At 35.1% G+C, this 21,791-nt stretch overlaps 5 protein-coding genes across 9 annotated transcripts; 2 read left to right on the top strand and 3 right to left on the bottom strand.

The window, feature by feature from the left end:
- Positions 1 to 309: 309 nt before the first annotated feature.
- LOC105949518 (endo-1,4-beta-xylanase 5-like) lies at positions 310 to 3,364 on the bottom strand. Its single transcript, XM_088814899.1, has 7 exons — positions 3,145 to 3,364; positions 3,004 to 3,047; positions 2,692 to 2,917; positions 2,434 to 2,600; positions 2,236 to 2,334; positions 1,186 to 1,974; positions 310 to 932 (listed from the first exon to the last, which is right to left on the bottom strand). The coding sequence occupies exons 1-7, from the start codon at positions 3,191 to 3,193 to the stop codon at positions 540 to 542; spliced, it is 1,767 nt and encodes a 588-aa protein (XP_088671025.1). The 5' UTR covers positions 3,194 to 3,364; the 3' UTR covers positions 310 to 539.
- A 1,485-nt stretch (positions 3,365 to 4,849) lies between these two features.
- On the bottom strand, positions 4,850 to 10,761 carry LOC105949689 (2-carboxy-1,4-naphthoquinone phytyltransferase, chloroplastic). Of its 4 annotated transcripts, none has more exons than XM_088824457.1 (11): positions 10,414 to 10,761; positions 7,261 to 7,504; positions 7,036 to 7,139; positions 6,877 to 6,948; positions 6,575 to 6,713; positions 6,379 to 6,485; positions 5,956 to 6,046; positions 5,744 to 5,782; positions 5,522 to 5,632; positions 5,312 to 5,377; positions 4,850 to 5,233 (listed from the first exon to the last, which is right to left on the bottom strand). In XM_088824457.1, the coding sequence occupies exons 1-11, from the start codon at positions 10,482 to 10,484 to the stop codon at positions 5,099 to 5,101; spliced, it is 1,179 nt and encodes a 392-aa protein (XP_088680583.1). In that variant the 5' UTR covers positions 10,485 to 10,761; the 3' UTR covers positions 4,850 to 5,098. The 4 variants fall into 4 exon arrangements, with proteins under 4 accessions (XP_088680583.1, XP_088680587.1, XP_088680589.1 ...); XM_088824461.1 differs by having other exon boundaries at positions 7,261 to 7,480; positions 10,414 to 10,733; XM_088824463.1 differs by having other exon boundaries at positions 7,261 to 7,509; positions 10,414 to 10,722.
- A 967-nt stretch (positions 10,762 to 11,728) lies between these two features.
- Positions 11,729 to 16,105, bottom strand: LOC148772116 (protein ORANGE-GREEN, chloroplastic-like). Of its 2 annotated transcripts, none has more exons than XM_088824454.1 (12): positions 15,974 to 16,105; positions 15,389 to 15,475; positions 15,196 to 15,241; positions 14,860 to 15,008; positions 14,659 to 14,777; positions 13,612 to 14,539; positions 13,368 to 13,485; positions 13,194 to 13,280; positions 12,566 to 12,642; positions 12,342 to 12,469; positions 12,088 to 12,224; positions 11,729 to 12,002 (listed from the first exon to the last, which is right to left on the bottom strand). In XM_088824454.1, exons 8-11 carry the CDS (start codon positions 13,233 to 13,235, stop codon positions 12,145 to 12,147), a joined length of 327 nt encoding a protein of 108 aa, XP_088680580.1. In that variant the 5' UTR covers positions 13,236 to 13,280; positions 13,368 to 13,485; positions 13,612 to 14,539; positions 14,659 to 14,777; positions 14,860 to 15,008; positions 15,196 to 15,241; positions 15,389 to 15,475; positions 15,974 to 16,105; the 3' UTR covers positions 11,729 to 12,002; positions 12,088 to 12,144. The 2 variants fall into 2 exon arrangements, with proteins under 2 accessions (XP_088680580.1, XP_088680578.1); XM_088824452.1 differs by lacking the exon at positions 15,974 to 16,105 and adding an exon at positions 15,563 to 15,762.
- Positions 16,106 to 16,683: 578 nt separating this feature from the next.
- PEPKR2 (phosphoenolpyruvate carboxylase-related kinase 2) lies at positions 16,684 to 19,187 on the top strand. The gene is made up of 3 exons (XM_088824442.1): positions 16,684 to 17,434; positions 18,283 to 18,579; positions 18,702 to 19,187. The coding sequence occupies exons 1-3, from the start codon at positions 16,684 to 16,686 to the stop codon at positions 18,977 to 18,979; spliced, it is 1,326 nt and encodes a 441-aa protein (XP_088680568.1). The 3' UTR covers positions 18,980 to 19,187.
- A 579-nt stretch (positions 19,188 to 19,766) lies between these two features.
- On the top strand, positions 19,767 to 21,505 carry LOC105949655 (uncharacterized). The gene has a single exon (XM_012972970.2). It carries the CDS (start codon positions 19,836 to 19,838, stop codon positions 21,291 to 21,293), a length of 1,458 nt encoding a protein of 485 aa, XP_012828424.2. The 5' UTR covers positions 19,767 to 19,835; the 3' UTR covers positions 21,294 to 21,505.
- The last annotated feature ends 286 nt before the right edge of the window (positions 21,506 to 21,791 follow it).

Here is a 21,791-nt window from a genome sequence, read left to right as displayed (position 1 = left end):
TACAGGTTTAATTTTACAAGTATCGACATTTAGATGTCGATTTTGAGGTATAAAATTCGACATTTGAATTTGTGCTATAAATTCGACATGTCAATGTCGATTTTTACCTATGAAATTCGACGCTTAAGTGTCGATTTGTAGCATAGTTTTTCGACACCTTGGTGTCGATTTTTGTTTTTTTCTCATTATTTGTATTTGGTCTTACATGGGAAAAAAAGCCAATTTAATTTATGGGCATACTTGTCATTCCATCTTAATAAAATAGAATCTTTTGGAATCTTTCTTTAATTTGGTCTTGCACAAGTGGAATAAGTATTACATATAGCGATGGCCTTAATTAAATTAAATCAAATTAAATTGGGCGAATCAAAATTCGAACAAATGTGAATACATTTTTTCTCCCTAAGAAAATGACTTAATTAATAATTATCTCTTATTTTTCACAATGACGAATTAAATTACCGAAGTAGGACATAAAATACCACAAAAGTCTTATTTTATTCAAGAAATGCACTACGGCCCCTTAATCCGAAAAATCATTACAAAGAAACCCAAACATCCAACGGCTCCTTAGCGCGCGTGACGTTGAACTTCGTGATCACCGGACGAGGGATCAACGGATGGGAGTACGTAAGAGAATATTCCCCGAGAAACACCTTCTCCTCGAAGATTCCCTCCTTGTCCGTATATCCGGTCACGTTCGTCGTCTTCCATTCTTTCATAAGCTTATCGTACACGTCACCCGCGGGGGTGTTGTTGAAATTGCTGTCCACGAGGCATAGCTCCATGCACCCCGTCGGCAAAACGGTGTAGTTTTTGTCCGACAAGCATCTCTCGCTGCACGACGTCGGCTTCCACCCCGCCCACACGATTATCCCTTCCACCGACGGATGCGCGAACGCTTCTCTCATTACATCTTCGAACTCAAACACCTTTGCGCACATTTTTAAATAAATAAAATTAATTACTCAGTCCGTTTCTTAATAAGTGTCGCTTTAGCCTCTCTTTTTTTCTTTTTCATATTAAGTGTCGTTTTAAGATTTCAAGGTAAAATTAATTTTCATATGTCAATTTTGCCCTTCATTAATTTGTCTTTCCTCATAACACCACTAATTAAGGAATGGAAGGAGTAATAAATAAATAAATAAATAGAAGATTGTGATCATATAATATGCATTATATTACCTGATTAGGGCCCCTCCTAAAATCGAGTTCGGTGAGCCAAATCGGCATACCGGTGGCGCCGAGAATATCGAAACTCGCGCGAATATGCGAAACATTCGGCTTGAGCAAGAAATGCCCTTGTATTCCAATACTCAACGGCATGTCCTCGTTCCCCGTAAATGCCCTAATCTCTCTAATCTTCTCGACATACTTCCACGGGATCACCTTCAAATCCATAGGGTACTCCAAGACATTGTACTCGTTCAAAAACAACGGTGTCTGCGGATCCATCGCCCTCACAATTTGGTAAAACATGGCCGAGGCGTTCGCGCCGAGCTTCTCCTCGAAGAACGAGTTGTGCATGTTCTCGTTCATCACGTCCCACCCGTTGACACTCCCCGAGTACCTCGACACGATGGACCCCACGCGCCGCATGGCGGCCCTGAAGATGTCCCGGGGTGCCAGCAACTTGACCCAGTACTGGTTCACATTGGTGGCATCCCAGTGGACGGCGTGGCCCCGCACGGCGATCCCGTTCTGCCTGAAGAACGAGACCATGGCGTCCGTGACCGTGTAGTTCTCCATGTCGGGCCCCACCTCTGTGTAGTACCACTTCATCTCGTTGTTGAAGGTGGCTGCGGCGAAGCGCGAGACGAACCAATCTTGGTAGCCCTTGTTGTCGACGATGTAGGAGGTCGTGCCAGAGCCGACTATGAATTCGGACCTCGTTTGGTTGATGATCACTTTTGCTCCTCTGACTTTTAATCCATCCGGGCTTGTCACGTGGATTCTTACGTTTCTTTTTCGTACCTAGAATTATTTAGTACAGGTAAACCTCTATAAATTAATACAGTCCGGACGAGGGAAATTCTATTAATTTAGCGAATTACTATATTATCGAGTTGGTAATTTAATACGTTCTCACCGAGTCGGGACAAAGAGAAACTATTATTTGAGCGAGGTATATATATATATATATATATATATATATATATATATATATATATATATATATATATATATATATATATATATATATATATATATATATATATATGTGCAATAATGTACCTTGTTGATGCTTTTGTTCTGTTGGGCTCGCCATTCGGCTTTGGTGAACGGCTTGAGGGAGGCGTTGTCGATCCAAATTTCGATATCGGTGTTTTTGCTCTGCATCGATTAACGAAAAAAATTGAAAAACGGAGGGATCCAAAAACATTTACGAATTAAAAAAAAAAAAAAAAAAAAAAAAAACGTGGCAATTAATACCGCGAAAAAGAGTTGAACTTTCATATTTTGATCAACTTCAAACCCTCCTTTAAGCATGGACCAGCAGCCAGATTTAGCTATTACAGAACCAACAATTAAATTTGTGCCATTAGGTTCTTGCACGAAAGCCGATACTATCTCGCTTCCTTCGTCGATTTGAAACCATGCTGTCAAATACAAAAATAATAATCATTATTTTGTCATAAAAAAAACAAGTTTACTAATCTTCAATTAATCTCTTTCTTTCTTTTTAATTACCTGAAAATGTGTAGTAGAGATCTTTCTGCACATAAAAAATGTGAGAGAAGCTATCGGTTGGCATTTTCCGGTCATAAGCTACCATATAATTATTGTTTATGTCTTTCAACGTTCTTAATTCGACTTTTCCGAGTCCAAATTTGTCCCATTCATCCAGGCCCGAATCAAAATTCGGGTTTCCGATGAGCCCCCCGTCGTACAGAGGTGACCAAGGCCCTCCCAAGCACTGTAAGAAAAAATGTAACATATTTATTTTTTTGTCACAAATATAATTAGAAAAAAAAATGAAGTATTTTAATTTTTTTTCCTTACATCAATGGTGGCTGAATAGTCATAGGGTGATGAAGCAGCACAACCTAGAATCATATAAAATGTGAAATTAATTAAAATATGTATTTATTATTATTATTATTATAATTATATATTAAAAGAAAATCAAGAAGCAGTACTAACCTGCAAGAAGTGCAGAGAACAAAATAACAAGCATCTGAAAGCTTTTCATTCTTCCAAATACTGAATTGCTGTGATTGGTTAACTTCAATTTAAGATTCACTTGTAATAAATAATAAACTCAAATTCTATTTATCATTTAATAGAATTTAATAAACTCAAAATTTTGGTGTTCATAAAGAACAAAAGAAATGAATATGCTAATTAAACTTGTAATCTTGATTTCTAATTGTTCATTGAGCGAACAATTAAATAGACTTTGTTGTAAGCATAGATATGTAACGTCATGGTGTAGTAATACTAATTAGTGCAATAAGACATATGTATTTAATGTTTAAATTAAAATGCGTTATATTGAATCCTTAATGTAACTCCGATGCAATAACTTTAACTTAAGATATTATTAACACATTTATTTCATGATTTATTTATCTCCAATCTTATATCTTATATATAAAAGAAAGAAACGCTGAACAACCTTAAAAACCCCTAATAGTATTTCTGTAATTATTTATTTTTAATATTTTTTCTACTACTTTCTAACTATAATTTTTAACAATTATCAAAATTGAAACTAAATCATGAAGAATCCTACTCTAACGATACTTCTGTAATTATTTATTTTTAATATTTATTCTCTACTAATTTTCTAACTATAATTTTCAACAATTATCAATCTCCTATTTTTCATCACTATATCTCAAATCTTAGGAGAAAAAAATAAAAATACAATTTGTTAAATTTTAAACTATATATTTGAATTATAAATGTTAATATGTAAGATTTAAAAACACTAATGTTATATAAAATATGAATAACACAACATTATTAAATTTTACTATGTTAGTATACTATATTTTCTTATTATATACTAAATTAATTATTTTTTTCACTTTTAAAATAATATCCCGTGCATCGCACGGAAAAAAAAATGCTAGTTGATATAATTTTGTTAGCTAATTTTGACAGAATCATTGTTATTATTTTTCTTAGATTTTAGCCGAGAAAAAACTCGGCTTGATTTCATTTTCACCACTGAAATTCAGTTTGTTGCCACTTTGCGCCTTACAAAAATTTAATAACACATTACACCCTCAAAACACAATGCTTAATGATTTTTGTAAAGATAGTAAAAGTAATTTAATATTTTTGATGGTACTTATTCAGAATGTCAAAGTCAAATCAAAATTTTATATTCATCAATTCTTTCGAACCTACAAAGTAAAAAAATAAAATACATATTTCATCAACATATTTAAAAATTATATATTTTATCACAAAACAATATTTAACTAAAAATAAAAAAAATCATTTAGTTATATTACTATCAAGTTATTTGAAAATTGCGTCCAAAGATTATGCTAAATATTTTCACCGGCTACAATAAAAGATTCATCGAATATGAATAATTTAGAGACAAAAAAATATTTTATTTTTAGTTTGTAAGAAAGTATTAGTTTTTTCGGTAATTGTAATTTTTATTTTTGTGGCACTTTGTTCGCTCGAAATTACATTGGAGGTAAAAGAAAATAATAATTTAATTTGTGATTTCGCACCTGGAAAGAAAAAATCCAACAAAATATGAAATTGCTTTCATTAAGCTTTATATACTCAATTCAGGATGCATTGTGAATGATTAATCATATCACAATAATCAACAATAAACAAACTTGAAATATATCCGAGTTGAGTCGAGTTGAATGCACAGTTACTTAAACTTGTTCGAGTTTATATCAATCTTCAAAAATTGTATTTGATCTTCGTCCAATAAGCAAGCGAGTCAAGTTCGAACTAGCGTTCATCAAACTGAATACAATTAGTTGAGCTCGATAACCTTCATTCTTTTTTTTGTTTTTTTGTATAATTTTGTTCTAACCGAGTTCGAACACAACTCGAGTTTCATCATTTGTTGTGTGTTAAAAAATTGACCATCCTCACATAATGGAAGTTTACATATTCAAAGAAGAACAGTATGTGGAAGTTGTCTTCTTGCAAACATTCGAGCCGCCACCATCCCAGCAGCCAATGCACCTCCGAATACAGTGTGCAGTCTCACACAGTAATACTTCGCCATAAAAATCTTTGCCTCGTCCTTTACAAAAAAAAAAAAAAAAAATAGCATAAGAAAAGATACGTGTCGATTTTTACAAAAATAATTATCAACACTCACTTTGTGGTTCTTTTCGACGAAGCTGGATACTAATCTTCCCACCGGTAACGTTAGAGCACAAAGAACCTGGCAATGAAAACAGAGCAAAAGAAACTATTAAAATCGATCGAGGCCTATTATATTATATTATATTATATTATATTATATTATATTATATTCATCGAGCGCGCAGAGAGGGAGAGAGAGAGATTGAAAGAGATGATAGCTCACAAGAGAATAGAAAGGAAGAGTTTGGCTAAGTCCGAGCAAGAATACAAGTGAATAGAGTAACCCTACTGCCACTTTCACTACTTTTGCACCTCCTTCGGTTCCGAGTCGAACCTGGATTATATTTCAACGTAAAATCATATGTATGTGTGTGTATATATACATCTTCAAACATTTCTTCAATATTTAAGTTTTTTTTTTGAAGGTTTATAATGTATAACTCACCAAAGGCGAAATTTTTCCGACAGCTTTATCATCTTCTATCTGAAATATTAATCGTTCGAATCAGTTTTCAGAGAGAGAGAGAGAGAGAGAGAGAGAGAGAGAGAGAGAGAGAGAGAGAGAGAGAGAGAGAGAGAGAGAGAGAGAGAGAGAGAGAGAGAGAGAGAGAGAGAGAGAGAGAGAGAGAGAGAGAGAGAGAGAGAGAGAGAGAGAACCTGATGAAAGTGGCTACATAAGAGGATCAGGGATGTAGTGAGGCCAACAAGAATCGATGAAGAAACAATCGTGCCAGAAATCGGAAGTTCACTAACATCATATATATATATATATATATATATATATATATATATATATATATATATATATATATATATATATATATAGCAAACTAAAGTCAGTAACAATGTATACATATACAGTAGAACCTCGATAAATTTATAACCTCGCTTAAATAATAATTTCTCTCGGTCCCGACTCGATAAAATTAAATTATTAGTTCGATAATATAATATTTCACTAATTTAATGGAATTTTGTTGATCCCAACTGTATTAATTTATAGACGTTTAACTGTACATACATACATACATACATACATACAGATATATATTAGGTAATAAGTAGGAAATTAGAACAAACCTTCTACCGCTCTGAAGCAAGTAAAACGCGGTGGTGGCTAATGGACCGAATGCCGCAAAGCACAAGGGCTCTCCCAATCCCTTGTAACTCAACCGAAAAGGCGGACACTAAAAACATTACATTTTTTATTTTATTAATTACTACATAACTCGAAAAAAATCTACGCCCAGTAATTAACTAACTATAACTAACTAACCTGGTATATGTAGCCACAAATTACGGCACACGCAAGTAGCAATATTGAACGAATACTTTTAGCTTCAATCGACACCAACGTAAGTCCCGTAAAACCAAGTCCTAGTAGTAACCATGCAATAACATGCGCTCCTGTTCGGCTTCAGACAGCAAATACAACACACAATCACCCTTTGCGTATGTGTGTGTGTGTGTGTGTGTGTGTGTGTGCGCGCGCGCGTGTGTGTGTGTGTGTGTGTGTGTGTGTGTGTGTGTGTGTGTGTGTGTGTGTGTGTGTGTGTGTGTGCTAACATTTTAATTTACCTGCCGAGTAGATTAACAACTGATTCTTTCTTGTTTTTATCCGCTCCGGTATCGAAATCATAAACATCGTTGCTGTCCAATATCGACATTCATTGTAATTTTATTTTATTTTATTTTTAATAAATATTTAATATACGGAAAATGTAAATTAGCTCTAACCTTAGATTGAGCCAAGCTATGACGAGAACCGAAGAAACCAACAGCATAAAGTAGCGCTTTGCAAAGTATTTGCCCGTCTGCAAATAAGCCGCTGCACTTCCTACCTGTTTGTTCGATCAATATTTTTAGTTAAAACACACACAAAAAAAATCTCGAACATTTGTAACATTATTTAATTTCGAAGAAAAATGTGAATAAGTAGTAACAAAGATATTTTATACTTACGGAGATAGGGATGAAAGCGACGGTGTACATCGGTAATTTGACAGCTCTCCATATCAAAGTTGCCTTAGAGATATTTTTCACTTCCTTCTCGTGTTCAGTTTGATCTTCGTTACGACTTGCTCTAGGCTCCAACGGAATTCCGTAACGCCTTTGTATAGAGTGTAGTTTCCTTACGTCTAGTCGGAATACATTTTCGTGTGTAATGGCCCTCGGTTGATATCTGGAATATATACAACTCCTGAAACTGAACTGTGTAGCAGCATAGTTCGATTTAATGTAATCCTATCACACGCTTTATATGCATAGAAAATGATCAAAATCGGCGACCAGTCGAGTAATTTCATAATCAAATAAACCTCAGTCGATTGAATTATTACTAGGGATTTTTATGCAAAAGTCCCCAACCAAGCATGTTTATTATTCTAGGTTTAGGGGACATATCTCTTTCACCAATAAGCCCATCCCTTTAATATTTATTATAACTAAAGGAAACATTCATGTATATCCCAATATTACCCTCAACCATTTATACCCAATTCTTAATTGTAACCCAAATTAATCAATTTTGTCCATAAAAGTTCAATTTTGACCACAAAAATTGAATTTTGACTTTTTTTTGGAGTATAATTTAATATGCTCCAATTTCATCCTTAACTTAATTTAATCTCAATTTGACCCCAAATTTCACAAATTATTAAATTTTGACCCAAAGTTTTTTTTTTTCAAAAATTTTTTTTTTTTCAAAAACTTTTTTTTTGCCGCCAGATTCCGGCGTTGACCGGCGGTCAACGCCGGTCTCCGGCGTTGACTTTTTAAATTTTTTTTTTTTTTTTTTTTTTTTTTTCCTTCCGGATTTTTTTTCCGGATTCCGGCGTTGACCGGCGGTCAACGCCGGTCTCCGGCGTTGACTTTTTTTTTTTTTTTTTTTTTTGCTTTTTTCTTTTTTTTTTTTCTTTTCTTTTCTTCCGGATTTTTTCGCCGGTTTCCGGCGGTCTCTTTCTTTAGTGTTTTTTTAAGTTTTTTTTTTTTGTTTGCTTTGTTTTGTTTTTCCATGCCCGCCGCTACACGTTGACCGTAATTGTGCTGTCACTGACAGTAAATTAACGTAATTATACTGTCAATGATAGTTAATTAACGTAATTGTACTGCCGTTGACATTACATTTATGTAATTGTGCTGCCGTTGACAGTAAATTAATGCAATATTATATTTTTTTTATTTATTATTTTTTTTTTTTTTTTTTGATTTGTTGACAAGTCAACGTAATTATATTACTGTCGTTGACAGTAAAATAACTGTAAACACAATAATATTACTGTCAACAACATCAATATTATTATTTTTTTGGGGTGTTTGTTTTGTTTGAGTTATTCACGGAGTAACGTATTAATATTACTGTCTATTATTGTAATATTACTGTAAACACAATAATATTACTGTGGTTGACGGTAATATTACTGTTGTTATAGTAATATTCCTGTCAACCACATCAATATTATTATTTTGTTTGGATTTTTTGTTTGTTCGAGTTATTCACGGAGTAACGTAATAATATTACTGTCTACTATTGTAATATTACTGTTGCTATAGTAATATTACTGTCACTCACAGTAATAGTAATTCTTTTGGTTTTTTTTATTTTGTTTACATTTGTTGAACGGACAACATAGTAATATTACTTTATTATACAATAATAATGAATTTTGTTGTGTTAATATTAATGTGCTAGAGATTAATATAGCAATATCACTGTGTTAAACTATAGTTTAGTTATTTTTACTGTGTTTAACAGTAATATAGTTAATATTACTGTCATTCACAGCAATATTGCTGTTTAAACGGAAAAAAAAGTTACAGGAAAAAAAAAAAAAAAAAAAAAAAAAAAAAAAAAAAGTTTAAAATTAAAAAGTCAACGCCGGAGACCGGCGTTGACCGCCGGTCAACGCCGGAATCCGGAAAAAAAATCCGGAAGGAAAAAAAAAAAAAAAAAAAAAAAAAAAAAAAAAAAAATTAAAAAGTCAACGCCGGAGATCGGCGTTGACCGCCGGTCAACGCCGGAATCCGGAAAAAAAATCCGGAAGAAAAAAAAAAAAAAAAAAAAAAAAAAAAAAAAAAGTCAACGCCGGAATCCGGCGGAAAAAAAAGTTTTTGAAAAAAAAAAATTTTGTGAAAAAAAAAAAGTTTTGGGTCAAAATTGAATAATTTGTGAAAGTTGGGGTCAAATTGAAGTTAAAGTAAGTTAAGGATGAAATTGGAGCATATTAAAGTAAGAGGGGTTATTTTAGTCCTTTACATAAATCTGGACCATGTGTGGACTTATTGGTAAAGGAGAATATTGTCTGGATCTCTTTATGAATAAGTTCCCACTGATGGGCTTATTTGTAATATGCCCTTATTACTAAGTCATGAGACTAACTAACAATTAGTAATAAAATACAGCATTTAGAATATTAGTAATAGTGAAGTATAAAAAAGATTTACCCTCTTGTGTTATATAGTTGAATATTTCAAATTAAAAAAAAAAAAAAAAAAAAACCACCGCCTAATGTAATGTCAAATTACGGAAAAACACCTTATATTTGGATAATTAGAACCAACCCTCAACCATGAATCTTCTTACACATCCATCCTTGCGGTGTCAAATTTAGTAGAATCTTATAGATTAAGTGGAATATTCTCCAGTTTGTACCCCTTTTACCCCGTTCGAGCTCCACATTTTGAAACAAGATGATCATAAGATATGTCTATTGGCTTGTAAATATCAGATTGTGGTGCATCAGAACCTGCATTTTTTAACAAAACGAATACAAATACATAATCTAGAATATTCTATTGAATTTGACACCATAAGGGTGGACGTGTAAGAAAATTCATAGTTGATGGGTCGTCGTTGCAATTACGCAAACAAAAACGAATTTTTCGTCATTTAACATTAATTCAGGGGTGGCCGTAATTTATTTACCCTAATAAAAAAATATATATACAGTATAAATATACAGAGGAATGTAAGACCATCATTATCAGATAAGGATAGATACACATGTGGAAGAATTAAAGGACAGAAACAAATCAAACAAATGCCGGTAAGAAAATAAATAAAATAAAGTAATAATAATAAAATAAGAAGATCAAGAAAAATGTGTAATAACTTGCCTGTTGAGTTTGTTGACGCCGTAGCCATGGCTGATGGAACAGAACGTGGCTGCCGCCGCCGCCATAGCCATTGGCGCCGGAAAAAAATAATTTTTTTTTTTTACCGAACAAGAATATATAATTATGCTGTACGCATAGGTTTGGAATCAAGAACGATGAAAACCCATTTTGAATTGGAAATTCAGTGACTGGTTTTAGTGATTAGTGATTAGTTCATCTTGAAAAAGAAAAAAAAAAAAAAAGTGGGCAGAGAGTAGAAATGAAGTGAAGAGATGATAAGAGTGCAGACAGTCGTTGGCCCAAACAAAAGTACAGTTGTCATGTTGCAACAGTTAAATACTTAATCCCACGATTAATTAAAACGGTAAATAGCATTTATGCCCCTGTGGTTCGAATTGCTTGCACGTGACTCCCTTGTATTTTCAATATCGCACATCACTCCTTTGTAGTTTTAATATAGGCACGTAACCCTCTTGTACTATCAAAAAAATAAATCTTTTTAATTACCATGATTATTTACCAAGTGGAATACCATAGGGAATTTATGTGCTTTTATGAAAAAGTATTAGGGTGTTATGTTCACAAAATTCAAATTAAAGGGGTCGTGTACTTATATTGAAAGTATAAGGGGTAGTAATGTGCACAAGCTCAAATTACGTGGCGTTAAGTGCAATTTAGCCTTAAAATTTATACATATAATATATTTAAAATTTATTTATTTAACTTTATTATTATTATTATTATTATTATTATTATTATTATTATTATTATTATTATTATTATTATTATTATTATTATTATTATTATTATTATTATTATTATTATTATTATTATTATTATTATTATTATTATTATTATTATTATTATTATTATTATTATTATTATTATTATTATTATTATTATTATTATTATTATTATTATTATTATTATTATTATTATTATTATTATTATTATTATTATTATTATTATTATTATTATTATTATTATTATTATTATTATTATTATTATTATTATTATTATTATTATTATTATTATTATTATTATTATTATTATTATTATTATTATTATTATTATTATTAATTAATTTATTTGAAAATGATATTAGATACTTGAGTTTTTTAGATAAAATTTTCGAATTCCACCGACCACGATACAAAATTTTCAGATTTTCGTACAAAAATTTTCGTCGTTGGACTATATTAATTATATTTCAATTTCTGATCCGATTTTAATTTCCATACATTCGGAATTTTTTTTCCAAAATTATATTTATAACATCAATGTTATTACGTTTTTTCTTAATGCATGTGAAAGCTTGTTGATTATCTATCAATCGATTTCAATGGTGCCATAGCAGGTTTTGCCCTCACATAACAGGCAATATACACATCTGAGGTATATGTCCATAACTTTATATATATACTATAATTTCATCGAGATTTCCGGCAAATTGACTATTGTAAATGAAAGAAGCATCACATCCGAGCAGTCCAAGAACAGCCAATCGATTCTCAGTCGAAGGGGTCAATTCTGGGATCGTGCTCACTCGCCATAGCCATTCCTGTGCAAAGACACGTCGGACACATTACCTGCAAACCAGAGATGACGTAACATCCTCGACAATTTTCAATGCAACATATATCAAGGCAAAAGAAAAATATTATGAGAAAATACCTTTCCTGCCCCTGAACAATTCGAGCACCTTTCTGTTTTAGGTAGTGAAAGGGGCTGCTATCCTCCATTGAGCGTCGAGACTGGTTCGATAAGAACAAGAGAACCAGTGCTCGTACACCGAGCACAAGCAAGGTACCCTGTAAATAAATAACAATTTAAATATATTATGCAAAAAAGCTAGACATTAATTAAACGAAAAGAACTCGAGCTGTTCGTATATTTTACATTTACATCTTATAAGATTGATCGAATACCTGTACCGAGACAGTACTTGCATCTCTTATTCTCCTGTTGCTTCACATTGTTTATCTCCACCACCATCAATGCAGATATTACTCCAACTGCCCCTCCGGAGAATGATGCTACAATTGGATCAACTTCACTGCAAATTTCATCGAGTGGTCGTTGTAACAAAATAAGAACACGAATTAACAATTTAGCATATCAAATTATAAAATAAAAAATTCAAGAAGCAAACCTTAATTGCATTGAAAGATGCATACTAGTGATAAAATCACTATATGAAGTTCCCCCGACTACCAGTTTTAGCTCCAACTGATATAATAAACATAATGGTTAGAACCTATGAGGAATTTTGAAGAGCAGTAGTCGGGGAATATATATATATATATATAAATATCCTCCATTATTTTTTTCTATTTAGGTATTTGGTTCAGATTTATTCCATTACTACAGGTTCATAGTAGCTTGAGCGTATGACGTATCTATATCAGACTGCATTCATTTTTTTCTACATGTGAATCGAGTCAGCCCGCTATTTTACTAATGTATCTTTTCTATTTTCCAAAATAATTTAACTACTGATAAATGATAAGTTAAGATATGATTGCATAGTCAGTCGACAAGTTTATAATAAAAAAAAAAAAAAATCATACTAAATAACAATATCATGTCAAATCAAGCGAAATAGGACAGAAATAACATACGCAAAAGTGTTGGAACATGGCCTTGTTATCACAAAGGTAGTGATGACTAACGATGTATCGATCAGAATTAAACTATTTATAGTACTGCAATTTTCTAACTAATAAGTCATCAATTGCATTCGAGACTCTTAACAAGCAACAAAGTGGTGCAGAACTTACAAAGGGTGCAATAAGTCCACCGAAAAGCATGATCCCGGCCATAAGAGAAAAACAAGTAGCGTAGTACTGCTTAAGGTTCGCCGAGTTCTGCAATGAATACACCGATCAGAAACCACTATAATGTACTGCTCAAGTTATAAACATAAATAGATTGAGAAACAAAAAAAGGTTTACCAAAGGAGGCAAAAACGAGAATGAACGAAGGGAAATTCGGGAGCTCGTTTTCTTCCACTTCGTTTATAATTCCGAGTTCAGTATTTTTAATTCTTTGCTGTATCCTAAGCCGGCGAACCTACCAAATTTCATGACAGTGCTATAAATAAAACGAAATTACAAAAATAAGCAGAAATCAAACTTCAAATTAACTACTCATCAGTAATTCTAGTAGTAACTGCTAGCGAATTGAATAGTCAATTACCTCCTCCATCTGCAAAAAAATCTTATTACGCCGACTCAGAATATTATCCTGGATTTCCTGTTATTCCATTTTAGCAAAATCCTCTACCGTCTCAGGCCCTTCTATTATACAAAACCTAGATCCAAAATTCCCCTGAAATTAATCCCAATTCCCCCCAAAAAAAAATTAAAAAAAATAGAGCAAACATATATATATGAATCGGATCGGAAGGGGAAAAGGAAGAGGCGCCGGCGTCGGACGCCATGGATGAACATCACCCATAAATAACAACAGTCAATTAAACAAAGAGAAGGAAGAAAGAGTGGAGAAAATTTCGAATTTGTACCTTTTCAAATTGAAAATCAGAAAATGGCGAGCTAGGGCAAGAAAAAACAAGAGTAATCTGATGAAGGAAGAGTTATTTACTAAATTCGCCCACTATGCAAAGGACAAATTCGGTAGTGAAAAGCCACAATAATCCAGCAAATTCGGTAGTATATACTAAAACATAAGTTTAGCCAATGCAATCAATATAAAGCATGTAATGCTCTTAAACAAGCTCATTAGAATAATATGAGCAAGAAAATTCAATATAGCATATGGTCAATTTCATCAACCTGCACTGAAAAAACAAAGAATTCAAAAATGCACAAACCAATCACACAGATCAGTAACAAAGTTCATTTATTTTCTATAACCACCACTTTGTGGTATTAGATCATAACAGCCGGTACGTGCAAGAAGAAAACAAAGTACTGTACGTCTTACTAAAAGATTGATCAATCGATCGTATATTCAAGAAGTTAACTCTCGTTTCATGATCTTTCCAAAACGGGCATTTACAGTTTTATTATTTAGGTGAAGTAAAAAAAAAAAAAGAAAATCTCGATTACTCCTCGGTAATCACATCAAAGAATCAGCACAGCCTCTCTTGTATACACAGCATATTCTGCCAATAAAATAAATCAATGCTTCACTAGTCAAAACAACCAACTTACAACCCATGGTAAAAACTTCATTAATCAAAACAATATCATAGTCTTGCATTTTTTAATGGACAAAACTTACAAAGAGCAGGTCAAGTCCATCTGATTCAGGGACAACAGGTCAAGTCCTTCTGTTTCGGAACAGGCTCAGGTTCAGGTTCGGGAACTTTTTCAGGTTCAGGCTCAGGTTCAGGTGGTGGGCTGCAAATAATAAGGTAGCTACATTTATTACAAAGAAAAAAAAAAAAAAAAGAATAATATTGTCAAGTACCCCTCTTGTTACCTCGGAATGTAAGTCTTCTTCTTCCACCATTTGCCTTTCCTTTCTTTTTTCCTTTTTATAGTGTCTCTCTTCCGCCGCTCTAGTTCCTTTAACCTTTCCACTTTTTCCTCTTCGGTCTCATAATCTCTCTTCTTACCACTAATTAACCACTAAACGAGTTTGAAGGAAACAGACATTAATTGTTATTATATATATTTTTTTATTTCACTACAACCAACTAAAGATGTGGTTTTTTCACTCAAAATCACACAGAATCACCAACACAATATAAATTAAAAATTTAAAACCTTGTTAATCACACAGAATCACTACAACCAACTAAAGATGTGGTTATACCTTGTTAATTTCATCGATAGGGTTATTAATATCTGGAATACCGTCGCTGCGCGAAAAAAAAAAAAAAAAAAAGAGAGACGGCGCCGTTTCAATGGACGATAAAAAAGTTTGTATATATACACTAAATAAAATTAAAGTAATATATATATATATATAAATATTATATATATATATATACTAATTACGTAATTACCCCCGGGTCACTGCTTCGAGCCTCCCATGCTGCTGGTTGACTCTGCCCCAGCCAACCGCCGTAAAATCGTCCAAAGGAGGAGATCGCCTGCACAATAGAGCACAATAGAACTAGTTACGATTGAAATTGGGAAGAAATACCCTAATTTATATATATATACAAATAAATACGTACGAAACTGCTATTGGAGAAAAGTGAAGGAGGAATGACGGCGAAGCTGCCATCGGAGAAAAGTGGAGGAATGACGGCGAATCTGCCATCGGAGAAAAGTGAAGGAGGAATGACGGCGAAGCTGCCATCGGAGAAAAGTGGAGGAATGACGGCGAAGCTGCCATCGGAGAAAAGTGAAGGAGGAATGACGGCGAAGCTGCCATCGGAGAAAATTGAAGGAGGAATGACGACGAAGCTGCCGGAGAAAAGTGAAAGAGGAAATCTAGAGGGGGGAAATATGATCGGAAAACAAAAATTGTAAAAAGTGAGAAATAGGGCTCTATATATATACATATAGAATGGGAACGATATATTCTGTTGCTGAGAGAGTTTTTTTTCGTTGTGTTACGCAGGCGGTTACTTGAGTTTACTTACTTTGTTATACAGCATATTATATTTTGTTACAATTCTGTTATATACAGCAACTCCGAGACCAAATCGGCCAAAACAGAACGACGGACTGATACATCAAATCTCCACCGTAGATATTGACAAATCTTATCATCACCGTACGATCTAATTAGGTCTCACGTGCGTCCCACCGTATGGTAGTACAGCTCGAACAGTCGGGGAAAAACAAAAGCAATCGGACCACTTCACCCTTTTTTCCCCTTGACGCCTCCTCCTTCTCTCTCTCTGCTTCTCCTTTCTCTCTCTAGAAACTTCCCCCATTAAGGGTTTCGTATTTTCTGTTGCCGTAAAATAAAATCAAAAATCATTATTTTGTCGGGAAGTTTCTTCGTGCTGGATCTTTCATCCCCGTCTAATCGAATGGGTCGCAGGAAAAAACACATGCCGAGGTACGAAACTCTGCTCTAATGTTGCTTTTCTCGTTGAGCCTTTTGGGTTTTTGCCTTTGGTTGTTGATTTATACCTATTTGCCCAAATTGCAGGATTTCGTAAAAAAAAATTGGGATCTTTTTTTCTCAATTGATTGTGATTAGGTAGAGTAGGTGAAGAGAATTATTATATTCATCGCAGAAATTTATTCCTCCGGTACTTTTTAGGTGAAGATTTAGTTTGATTTATTGTTTCTGTATGATGATCTCTCAAGTTTGGGGAAGGTGATAGTTTCAGTTTCGAATATGGAGTGTGCGGGGAAGAAGAGGAAAGGGGTTGATGTATCGGAAGAGTGTTGTAAATATTCCGAAGAACAAACTCAATTGGAAATCCTGTGGTCACATTTCTCACTCGAGGATTTTTCGAGAAGGAAAAAGAAGTGCAAGGAAGTAGTGGGTTCTAAAGCTGTCGAGTTTAGTAGAAATCTCGTTAACGGTGCTGTCACAGCCCCGGCGTGTGGGGCCGCTAGCTCGGAATTGCCGGGCAGGGGTCTCAAGAGAAAAATCGGCTGCATAGACGCAGCGACTCGATTGGGTAGAAAGAAGAAGATTGACCAAGACTACGAATTGGCCAAAACTATAGGGAAAGGGAAGTTCGGGTCGGTGGTTTTGTGTCGGAGCAAGGCGACCGGAGAGGAATATGCTTGCAAGATTCTGCAAAAGGGGGAGGAGATTGTGCATAGGGAAGTCGAGATAATGCAGCATCTTTCGGGGCATCCAGGTGTCGTGACCTTGAAGGCGGTTTACGAGGATAGTGAATCTTTTCATCTTGTGATGGAGCTTTGTTCGAATGGGCGCTTGCTTGATCAGATGGCTAGAGAAGGAGTTTATTCGGAAAGGAAGGCTGCGAATATTATTAAGGAGTTGATGCTGGCTGTTCGTTACTGCCATGAGATGGGTGTGGTTCATCGGGATATTAAGCCGGAGAATATTCTCCTTACTTCATCCGGACAAATGAAGCTTGCGGACTTTGGATTAGCTGTGAGAATTTTGGATGGTAATATTTCTAATATCCACTACTTGAATTTTTTTGTTCGTTCGTCGTATTGTCATGTGAAGCCACTTTTTCTTGAAATATTGATATGGGCTCGAAAGTAATATTCGATTTATCCCCCCATCCCCACCCGGAAAGCAATGTGTATTTTATTTCATATTTATTGACAAACTGCTATTTGAGATAACAAAATCCAAGTACAAATTTTAGCAAAATTTTATTAAGGTACACGTCTTTCTTGAACGGATCATTCCGTTTGCCTTTTAAGTTAGGATACAGAAAGTCTGTTTTTGCATGATCAAGAGCTTTATGCAGGAGACTTTGGATTGACTTTTTGGTTTCTGGTCATACTCCTACCGTCAAATTGGCGAGTGGAGTTTACTCTTATGTTGAGTTTTTGGGTTATTGTTCGTTCTTGCTTATGTGACTAACTGAAGTAGTTTTGCACTGCCAAAACCAACATGCAACTCAACATTTATCAATTTTATCTGAGCTTCATCTACAGAGTGCAAATATTAGATGCAAAAAAGATGCTTTAGAAAATTGTACTTGGCTTCCTTAGCAGGAGACGAGGAATCTGATTCGGCAATTCCAAATACGAACAAATGGAACATATAAATATGATTAAATTTTTTGACCGTGTCTAAAGTACAATCAAGATGCTACTTTGCTATTGTATCCCTGTTCATTGAATTGTTTTTAAAATTATTGTATTGTGCAAGGTTCAACTCGTGTCTGTGAAGAAATAGTGCAATATAAACACCATCCGAAGTAATGAAGAACGAACCTTTTTTTTTTTTTTATATATATATTTTTTTTTTTTATAATAATATTAAAATTTTAATTTGCAGGTCAGAGCTTGACTGGTATCGTTGGGAGTCCAGCATATGTAGCTCCAGAAGTTTTGGTGGGAAATTACTCACAGAAAGTCGATATCTGGAGTGCAGGTGTTCTTCTTCACGCACTTCTCGTCGGTTTTCTTCCATTCAAAGGCGATTCTTTGGAAACCGTATTTGATGCCATCAAGAAAGAAAAGCTCGATTTCACCGGCGGCATTTGGGACTCTGTTTCGCAATCTGCTCGTGATCTTCTCTCCAAAATGCTGACAAGAACTACTTCAACAAGATTCACCGCCACCGAGGTTTTAAGTACGTAATAATCTCTTCCAATTACCCTTGCCATCTCGATATTATTTGATGACAAAACTGAAAACTCGAGAAGCAATATACATAACATAACGTTTTTCTTTTCTTTTTTGCCCCTTGTACAGAGCATCCATGGATTTCTTTCTACACAGAAGCGACATTAAAGGCACATTCTCTTGAATCGAAGAAGAAGAAGAATTTAGGGTTTGGTAGTTGCAGTGAAGTAGTTGATAGAGACGACGAAGAAGAAGAAGATGGGGGTTTGGTTGATGTATTAGCTGTGGCAATTTCTCGTGTTAGAATATCCGAACCGAAAAGGAGCAGAATATGCAGTCCTTCGAGGACCGTACAATCGGATTGCTCGTCTAACTTGACCACTAGTAATCTCTGTACAGCTTTTTGAAATAACTTTCTTGAAGCCTGCATGCAATAACTAAGCATTTTAATATATATAGATAGATAGATAGGATTAATAATAAGGTTAATTTCTTTTTATAGTTTTATGCTGAAATGATCTGATAATGTAGTAGTGATAATATGGTTTAAGAATTCATGGAACTCTTTCACCAGGTGTACATTCTTTCCTTATGAATAACAATTTTGCACTGCAATTACCTTTGAGCTGTAATTACACGTAGATCCATTCAAATTTAAAAAATTGCATCTAGTCCCCTGAAATGGACTCCACTTTGCCTATAGATACAGGGTTAATTTCACTTCGACCCCCTTCTAGATAGTGATATTGCAGATTCACCCCTCTTAGTTAAAAAATTGTCCACACCTCCCCTGCTAGGTGTCTCCGCTTAGAATGACTAACGGAGCGTACGAAAAGTCAATTTTACCCTCATTTTTCCAAAAAAAAAATTAAATTAAATAAGCGAAAAAATAGGGAAATTTGATTACTTAAATAAGAAGAGTCAAAAAATAAGGGTATTTTTAGTATGTCAAAAAACTCAAAATAGTCAACTTCGATTAAAGGGGTAAAATTGGAAATTCACCTAAATTTTTTTTTGATGACGTTGTCACTTTCCGTCCAATTTTTGGACGGACAGACCAACAAAGTAAGTAGAGACATCTAGCAGGGGAGGTATAGAAAATATTTTGACTAGGAGGGGGTGAGTTTGCAATTTCACTCTTTAGGAGGGGGTCGAAGTGAAATTAACTCTATGTATATATAGTCTCTCGAATCTCAAATCATAATCATCATAGATATATAGTACTCCAAATTAAATTCGTCAAAGATCATTCATTCTAGCTCCATGGCCAAACCATATTCTGAACTCGGCAAACGAACCCGAAAAATCCCGTCGATTGCTTCCCTTTGTTCGCCAAAACTCTTTATCCTTTTAGCCGTCTTTGCCATACTCTTCATCGTTCTCCTCCACATCCAAATAATCACCTCCACCTTCGATTTCACTCATCAATGGCGAAAAGCGCTATTCACCGGTAATTGCATTAACGTAGATCAAGAACTCGAATATTCTTCCATGGCCTCAAAACTTCAAGAATCGGTCACTTTCGTCCCTCTCAAGGACCTCCGATACTCGAGCAAACCCCTCCAAGGGCACACATGGTTCATGAGCTCCATGCAAGATACACATGAAGAGGGCCATGTGAAATACCAAGAATACCCCTCTAAAGCATCGAAAGGTAAGGTTTTGTGCGTAAAAGGCAACGACACACATGATGGTTCATGGAATTCATATGCACTCGCATGGCCACACGCACTACCCCGCAACGCAACCCTAATGAAGGGCATCACTTTCGTCTCGTACAATCATTATAATTACGATAATATCTGGCACGGTTTGTCTGCCGTCGTCCCTTTCGTCGCGTGGCGTTTACGTAATAATGATAATTGTTCGTCTTCTTCTCCGGCGAGATGGGTTTTGTACCATTGGGGTGAATTGAGGACTTCAATGGGACCTTGGTTGAGTTCTTTAATGGCGGCCGCTTTTGGCGAGCCGTTGAACATCGAAAAATTCGACGGTCGTGTTTCTTCTCCGGCGGCGGGGGTGTGCTTTGAGAGGGCGGTGGTGATGAGGCACAACGAAGGTGGGATGTCTAGAGAGAGAAGGTTGCAGGTGTACGATTACTTGAGGTGCAAGGCAAGAATATTCTGCCACGTCAGCATGGAGAGGCGGCGGCGGCGGGATGATGAGATTGGAATGACCATGTTGATGAGGACTGGGCCGAGGTCGTTCAAGAACCAGACGGCGGTGGCCGGAATATTCCGGGAGGCATGCCGGAAAGTGGAGGGGTGCCGTCTGACGGTGGCGTACGCCGGCGAGCTGGACTTCTGCGGGCAGGTGAAGCTGATGGGGTCGACGGACGTATTGGTGTCGCCGCACGGGGCGCAGTTGACGAACATGTTTCTGATGGATAGAAACAGCAGTGTTATGGAGTTTTTCCCTAAAGGGTGGCTGAAGCTCGCCGGAGTCGGACAGTACGTGTACCACTGGATAGCGAGCTGGTCGGGGATGAACCACGGCGGCGCGTGGAGGGACGATACAGGCGGAGATGGAGATGGAGATGTAGTGTGCCCATTTGAAGAGGATGACCGGCGGTGTATGTCGGTGTACAAGAACGCGAGGATTGGATACGACGAGAGGTATTTCTCTGAATGGGCTGAAAAAGTGGCGCGTGGGGTCAAGTTGAGAAAGGCGGAGCAGATGTTGGAGAAGACGACGACGACTAGTTCTTCCTGTGGTTGTTGACCCATGCCAGCAAATTGCGTTTTTAATATTTTTTTTTTTTTTAAATTATTAAATTTGGTTAAATAAATATTTATGATACAAGTAATATATTTACATGTGTATTGATATTTTAGTCCTACACCACTAGCGTACGCGATGTAAAAGAAGCGAGTCGAGTAGAATGTGTGTTAAATTTATCTGATTTTTTATCGAAATATTAAAATTGTGTTTGAGTTTGACCTGATAATCGATCGAGTCAAATTAGAACGAGCCTTAATTAAGCCCGATGTTGAGCCGAGAGTCATATATACTTTATCTTACGAAAATATGCCATTCAAACTTCATTTGTTACATTAACAAATTGATGATACGATAGTCGATACGATACGATATATACAATATTTATGATATTTATGTTGGGGGTAATTTGTCATTTTTTGTTACATTTAGGGGTGATTTGTACCAAGAGATCAAAGTGATTCTTTTGCTGCTAAGAGAAAGTGATTCATATTAAAGAAA

The sequence above is a fragment of the Erythranthe guttata genome, chromosome 2, assembly GCF_056151865.1.
Source record: "Erythranthe guttata isolate IM_541 chromosome 2, IM_541, whole genome shotgun sequence".
In the NCBI taxonomy this organism is placed as follows: Eukaryota; Viridiplantae; Streptophyta; class Magnoliopsida; order Lamiales; family Phrymaceae; genus Erythranthe; species Erythranthe guttata.
This window is presented reverse-complemented; position numbering and strand designations above follow the sequence as displayed.